The sequence below is a fragment of the Ovis canadensis genome, chromosome 11 (genome assembly GCF_042477335.2).
Source record: "Ovis canadensis isolate MfBH-ARS-UI-01 breed Bighorn chromosome 11, ARS-UI_OviCan_v2, whole genome shotgun sequence".
Classification (NCBI taxonomy): domain Eukaryota; kingdom Metazoa; phylum Chordata; class Mammalia; order Artiodactyla; family Bovidae; genus Ovis; species Ovis canadensis.
The window spans coordinates 22815936-22822771 of NC_091255.1; the positions used below are offsets into that span (position 1 = coordinate 22815936).

General features: G+C 49.0%; 1 protein-coding gene across 1 annotated transcript; it reads left to right on the forward strand.

The window, feature by feature from the left end:
* Positions 1-353: 353 nt before the first annotated feature.
* Positions 354-6317, forward strand: LOC138447115 (regakine-1-like). The gene is made up of 3 exons (XM_069602503.1): positions 354-861; positions 5583-5697; positions 5934-6317. Exons 1-3 carry the CDS (start codon positions 792-794, stop codon positions 6064-6066), a joined length of 318 nt encoding a protein of 105 aa, XP_069458604.1. The 5' UTR covers positions 354-791; the 3' UTR covers positions 6067-6317.
* The last annotated feature ends 519 nt before the right edge of the window (positions 6318-6836 follow it).

Genomic DNA, 6836 nt, shown 5'->3' on the forward strand with positions numbered 1-6836 from the left:
TAGGGTGGCAAGACACAACTGTATTCTGTGGACAGCACTGCCCTGCCTCTGGCTCCCCCAGCTCAGTCCAGAAGAAACTGTCCCTCAGTCTTGTCCTGGAGGCTGGCCGGCCTGAGCAGAGAGCCCGGGCCCCTGCCTGGGTAGCTAAGGGTCTGATGAAGCTCCCTGGGCTGGGCAGGGGGCAGGGCCCTTCCGTTCCACGTAGGCGAAGGTTTCCAGTCCATCCTTGCTGGTGAGGCCCAGCCATCCCAGGACCCCCCTGGACCCTGCTCCCCTCCCCACACCGAGCCCCCATCAGGCCTGAGCCTTGTGCTCAGGGTGAACTTGTACTCACCCCTGCATCCCTCTCTGGCATCCAGCCAGAGTTGCTGATCCTGAGACAGCCACCCGGCCTCTGAGCTCACGGACCACCCCTGAGGTCAGACTCACCAAGGAGGCTTAAGCAGGCTCCGAGGGGAGACCAGGAGAGGGGGGCCGTTTCTGACACAGCTCCTGGTCTCTGGGCCTCCCCCACCACCACCCTCAAGACATCAGCCAAATGTGAAAGCCAGGGCCACTCTCTGCCTTCCTCTTTTCTTCATCTAAATTGACTGAGTTCTCATATTTTACGCATGTCATTGGTTACGATTCCAAAGAATCGAAACTGCCACACAAGCTTAAATTTTTGGATCTTGTGACTTCTGAGCAGCAACTTTTTATAAAGGAGGCTCAGAGCCCAGATTTCAAGGAGCCAGAGGAACCAGGAGTCCTCAGCCCAGCCCTGTTCCTGTTGCTGGTCAGCACCCAGAACCATGAGGGTCAGCCTGGCTGCCCTGGCCTTCCTCCTCACTCTTGCCATCCTGCACTCGGAGGCCAATGAAGGTGAGCCTGCTACTCTCCCTGCTCTGAACAAAGAGAACACAGGGGCTGGAGACTGAAGGTGGGGGCGGGGCTGCAGTGAGGGGCTGTGGGTGGTCTGGAAAACGTGGTCTGCGGTTCCTGCAAAACAGACAGTGTCTTTCCTGAGGGTGTCTCCCCATATCCGGTCAGGGCTCACTTCTGCCTCCCCTGGGGTGGGGAAAACCTGCCTCTGAAAACAGCCTTCCTGGCCTTTGGTCCCTAGCCTCGAGAAGCTGACCCAGAGCCCTCTAGGTGTCTGCTCAGCTGCCTCCAGGCAGGAGCAGAATCTGGGCGACAGGAACCCACAAAGATCATGCTTTCTTCACGGCTTAGATGGGGTTTGACCACCTTTGGATGGTTGCCAGCATTGAAAAACTGGAAACCTTAAAAATCCCTATTGCCCATTTCTTTCACAAATATGGAAGTCCAAGCAGACATGAGCCCGAGTTTCCACAAGCTCACCTCCAACTGGGCCTGAGGTGGAGGTGCTGTCCCCTTAGGCAGGGGGCGCTGCCCAGGCCTCAGGGTCCCCACTGCCTACGACACCCAGCTGCGGTCCATGTGGTCTCGGGGGAATTTGAGCCTGAGACACCCGGGTCAGCTTCCTTCCGTTCCCTGCAAGACCTGTCCAGTGTTTATACAGCACAAAGTCGTGTACTGAGCTTTCAGTAAATACTTGTGCTACAGGAAGACGAGGCCGCAGGTGACTGTGAAAGAGGCAGGGCTAAACCCCAGTGTCCTGACCCCCAGCTCACTGCCCTCAACAGGCCTGCCTGCCTCTCTGCAGGGGCCTGGAGCCAGGGGCGAAGGCAGCACAGAGGGACCTGGGAGGAGGCTTCCCAGGAAACAACTCTCCTGAGCTGAATTTCTTTTCTTTTTTTTTTTTAAACTTTTATTTTTGTATTGGGGTATAGATGACTAACAATGTCGTCACAGTTTCAGGTGAACAGGGAAGGGACTCAACCATACATATACACGCATCCATTCTCCCCCAAACTCTTCTCTCATCCACGTAACATTGAGCAGAGTTCCTTGTGCTCTACAGTAGGTCATTATTGGTTATCCATGTAAAATATAGCAGTGTGTACATGTCCATCTCAAACTCTCTAACTATCCCTTCCCCTATGCTTCCCTCCTGGCAACCATAAGTTCATTCTCTGAGTCTGTCTCTGTTTTGTAAGTTCATTTGTATCGTTTATTTTTAGACTCCGAGTATAAGGGATGTCATAGGGGATTTCTCCTCTGTGTGACTTACTTCACTTAGTATGTTGCTGATGTTGCTGTTCATTCGCCCAGTCATGTCCAACTCTTTGCGACCACATGGACTGCAGCACGCCAGGCCTCCCTGTCCCTCACCATCTCCCAGAGTTTTCCCAAGTTCACTCAGTATTGCAATCTCTAAATCCATACACGTTGCTGCAAATGGTTTCATTTCATTATTTTTAAAGGCTTAGTGATATTCCACTGTATATATGTACCATCTCTTCTTTACCCATTCCTCTGTCAATAGACACTTAAGTTTTGGCTATTGTAAACAGCTCTCCTGAGCTGAATTTCAACTGAAATCAGAGACCAAACAATACTCCACACTAGGACTGTTGTCTGACATCCTGCTAGTTCAGTGGATGATGGCTGGTTTCCAATTTTGACTGTGAAAGAGCTTTTCACTGCTTTCCAATAATTTCAGTTATTGTCATATGACCTCTCATCTGCAAACGGGATCAGTGATAACTTCTCAAAGGGTGGTTGTAAGGAAGGGAAATGAGCCGCATCAGGAACTAAGCCCGGCACCAGGCCTGTAGTAGAGTCTCAGGGCACATCTTCCTCGACTCACGAGGGGGTTACCTCCCGATAAACGCACCGGAAATGGAAAATACAGGAAGCCGAAAATGCATATAGTGCACCTAACCTCCCAGACACCATAGCTTAGCCTCGCCCATCAGAACTCTCCTTAGCCGACAGTCGGGAAACATCATCCAACACAGGCCTATTTTATGATGGAATGCTGTCTAACACAGGTAATGTTTTTGAACACTGTACTGAAAATGACCCACAGCATGGTTGTCTGGGTCCAGACTAGTGGTAAGTGCGTCAGTATTGACCCCAATGATCCCATGCCTGACCCAGAGTTGCAGCTGCTCTGCACAGCATCTCAAGAGAGGATCTATCCCGTGTGTACATAAAAAGCCGACTCTGTGCCACTCGCTCGGGCAACACGCTGGAAAGCACTGAGGGCAGAAGCAGATCCTCTCTCCCTCCAGGAGCCTGGGTCTGGAAGCTCTGCTCTGGCCAGCCTGTGACCTTCTGTGTCTTGTTTAGTTTTCCTGACCCACAGCTTCCTCGTCTGTTTCATGGGGGTAATAAGGCCTTTATTGCACAAAACAATCATCGGTATAAAAATCAATTTGCACAATAATTGCCACAAGGCTATTAATTGCCATTTCAAGGACAAAGGTTTGGAAAGGGTGGCTATCCTGCCTGGAGTCACACAGCTTTCAGGAAAAAAAAAAAATAAGGACAAGTTGAACTTTCCTGCCTCCTAGCCAAGGCCCTGCTCCTCTGAGCAAACATCCCGCTTCTAGCAGCACCCCTACCCCTACCCAGACCTGTGAGGGAGGGTCCTCTCAGATGCAAGGAACAGTCCCGCCCTGCTGTGGCCCACCCTGGACATCTACTAGCATTTTCATGTGGGAATTCTTCTCAGCATTTCTCAGGAAATTATATGTTTTTCCTAAATTCCACGTCCCAAGAAAACTCAGTTGAGCAATTGGGGAAAACGGGCAAAAGTATTCTAATTCTTTTGATGGAATAAAGCTTAACATTCAACAGAGAGATGTCACTGACTTAAAGGAATTTGCTGACATCAGGCATGAAAGCAGGAAACATTGGCGCATGGAGTTAAGGTTAAGATCAGCATGTGGGGGGATGCGGACTGGAGCACAAACGGGAGGAGTGGTCTTCATCCAGCTTCTTGAGACCATTGCCCTGTTACACATGACAGCTCACAGTTCTGTCTGCTGCTTAGAAATGCTAGTAAGTTTGTAAAATTCATACACCTTCACAATCACTCAGCTATGTCTGACTCTTTGCGACCCCATGGACTGTAGCCCACAGGCTCCTCTGTCCTTGGGGATTCTCCAGTCAAGAATAGTGGGGTGGGTTACGATGCCCTCCTCCACGGGATAGTCCCAACCCAGGGACTGAACCCAGGTCTCCTGCATTGCAGGCGAATTCTTTACCATCTGAGCCACCAAGGAAGCCCAATCACATAAGAGGAAACGCAAAGAGAAAATGCATAAATGTCACAGAATACTAGGATATGAAACCAGAAACATTTGCTAGCATTTATATAAAATCTAAATTAGCTAAAGCAGGGGACTTCCCTGGTGGTCCAGTGGTTAAGACTGCACACTTTCAATGAAAGGACACAGGTTTGATCCCTGGTCCAGGAACTAAGATTCCACGTGTTGTGTGGCCAGAATGCAATATCAATTTGAAGGAGAAAAACAAATTCAGGAGAAGCAGATCAGGCATGTCCATCATGAAAATAGGAAATTAGCTCACATGAAGGAAGCATTTAGTACTCAAACTCCAATTGAAAATGCATTTAGACATACTTTCAACAATTGGGCCAATCCAGTATGGAAAAAATGTTCTGTGGAATTACTTGCTACAAAACAAAGGTAAAGACTACAAGCAATTTGCAATTGATGCTGCCTGTGTTTAAAATTTTTATTTTTGAATGAGAAATTTAAATATTTTAAATAGTTGTTGCACTTTTTTTGGTTTTTAAATGATTTTCATTGGCCCTTTATTTTGTGTTAATGTTCCCATCTTTTCATGCTTTTTATTATCAACTGTCTTTAGCTGCTAGAGAACATTAAATGTGTTACTGAGTTTATAATCTTGTCAACATACATAGAAACATCCTTTATTGTTACTTTGAATTTATTTTTATGGAAAATCTTTTTTTTGGAAAAAAAAAACTTCATAGAAAAACGATTCACTGTTTACTGTGTAGTCACATTATTTTTAAAACATGAGAATAAAGTGTTATATATAAAAAAAATCACCTAACACAACACTGTAAATCAACTATACTTCAAAATAAAATAAAACCTTAAAAATGAAAAAAATTAATATGTAGTACAACCTAAAATGATTTATATCTCATTTTTTAAAAAGATGAATATAGAATAATTCATGATCTGAGAATTTCCAGGAATTCTGATTTTTTTATCCCCGAATCCTGAGGACAACCAGAAATTTGAAACACTAGGACCACAGAGTCCCATCCCAGCCCTGGAGAGGGTCTGGGAGAAGAGGTTGTAAGGAGCTGGAGAGGCAGACAGAGGGAGGAAAGGACTTAGAGGACAGTTTAAGTGGGGATAGGGGGTGGCTGGGGGTGGGGGTGGGGGGCCCACAAGGGAGCCTCCCTCATCGTCCAGTAGTTAAGACTCTGTGCTGCCAATGCAGGGGCCACTGGTTCTATCCCTGGTCAAGGAACCCGGATCCCACATGCAGTGCGGCTTAGCCAAAAGATTTTTTAAAAGGTGGAGGGAGGAGGAAGACCAGGCCGTTTCCTGCCAGGTGTTCCTATCTCCTGTGTCCCTCCCCTCCTCAGGGATTGTGAGGAATGCAGATAGAGGTCTAAGCTTTCTCATGGAGAAGCTTCCAGCATCTTACACTCCTCTACCTTGCAGAACCAGCTGATGACCTGCATGCCTGCTGTTTCGCCTCGGTAACAAGGGCAATCCCACTCTCTTTCGTGAAAAATTATCAAAGGACCAGTGACCAGTGCACCCAGCCAGCGGTCATGTAAGTACAGCCCACCCAACAGTGGAAAGGGTGCAATCTCAAGAACCAGTAGGGCTGGGAGAGGGAAGTGGGGGTGGGGGCGGGGGTCTCTAGGAACAGCGACAAGAGTGGGGTGGGGCGGGGGTGACACAGGAGGCAGCTGCTGGTGGGGGTCGGGGGAGAGGCTGGGGCGGTGGGACAGACTCTTCTTTGCCTGCCGACTCTCCATTTCTCATCTTCTCCTTCTTGCTCCTCAGCTTCCAGACCAGAAATGGGCGATTGATCTGTGCCGACCCAGGCCAGGCCTGGGTGCAGAAGTACATCAAATACCTGGACCAAAAGTCTAAGGGAGCTGGGAACAGTGGGACCTTCACAGATGAGGGAAAATGAGAAGAAGCCACAGAGCCACCTCCTCTCCCCAACCAGCTCCCTCACCCCAGATGCGCCCTGGGCGAGTCCTGGCCCGAATGAAAGCCCGCGCTTGCATTTCTGTGCTCCTGCTCTGATGGTCTGCGCTCTCCTGAAGCTTCGCCATGAAGCCCTGCCTTCTGGGGCCAGAGGAGACTGCGGCCCCCGGACCGCATCTGTCGTCCCCTTGCAGGCGCCCAGGTCTTGAAATAAATCCGTGCTGCAGAAAGGGACTGGTGGCTTGAATTGGTTCTCTCACAGACAGCCTGGTCATTTCTTTGATTTTACAGACACTTCTATGTATTTACTGCGTATCTGGGGCCTTGTAAACATTTCAATAGGAGTAGATGTAAATAGTGAAATGATGGAGGCCTAGTTAGGATCAGGAGGAGGACGAACAGTGACCCCAGTTCAGGGTCCTTAGACAAGGCGAACAGTGTGAATACAGACGACCGTGGGGAGACCCTCTGTTTGCACGTGCAGAGCTGAGGTGCACAGCAAACACACCTCGTCACTCCCTCGTCCAAGTGGGCAGAGCGGCTCATCCTTCTTAGAAAGCTCTTCCCCAGGTCTCTGCCACTCAAAACATTTACTTCTCTGTGCCTGCATCGACTGCCTGTAAATAGCGTCCCCTTGTGCTCTCCCATCAAATCTGTGTTCTCCCCCAAAATCCGTGCTCCATCCCCAATCCATGCACCCCAACACTGAAGTCCTACAGTCTCTTTAGATGCTGCCTGACCCTTATCCTTGAC

Coding starts and splice junctions, on each gene's coding strand:
- LOC138447115 (XM_069602503.1), top strand. CDS start 792: ATGAGGGTCAGCCTGGCTGCCCTGGCCTTCCTCCTCACTCTTGCCATC. Junction 862..5,582: donor GCACTCGGAGGCCAATGAAG/GTGAGCCTGCTA, acceptor TCTACCTTGCAG/AACCAGCTGATGACCTGCAT. Junction 5,698..5,933: donor TGCACCCAGCCAGCGGTCAT/GTAAGTACAGCC, acceptor CTTGCTCCTCAG/CTTCCAGACCAGAAATGGGC.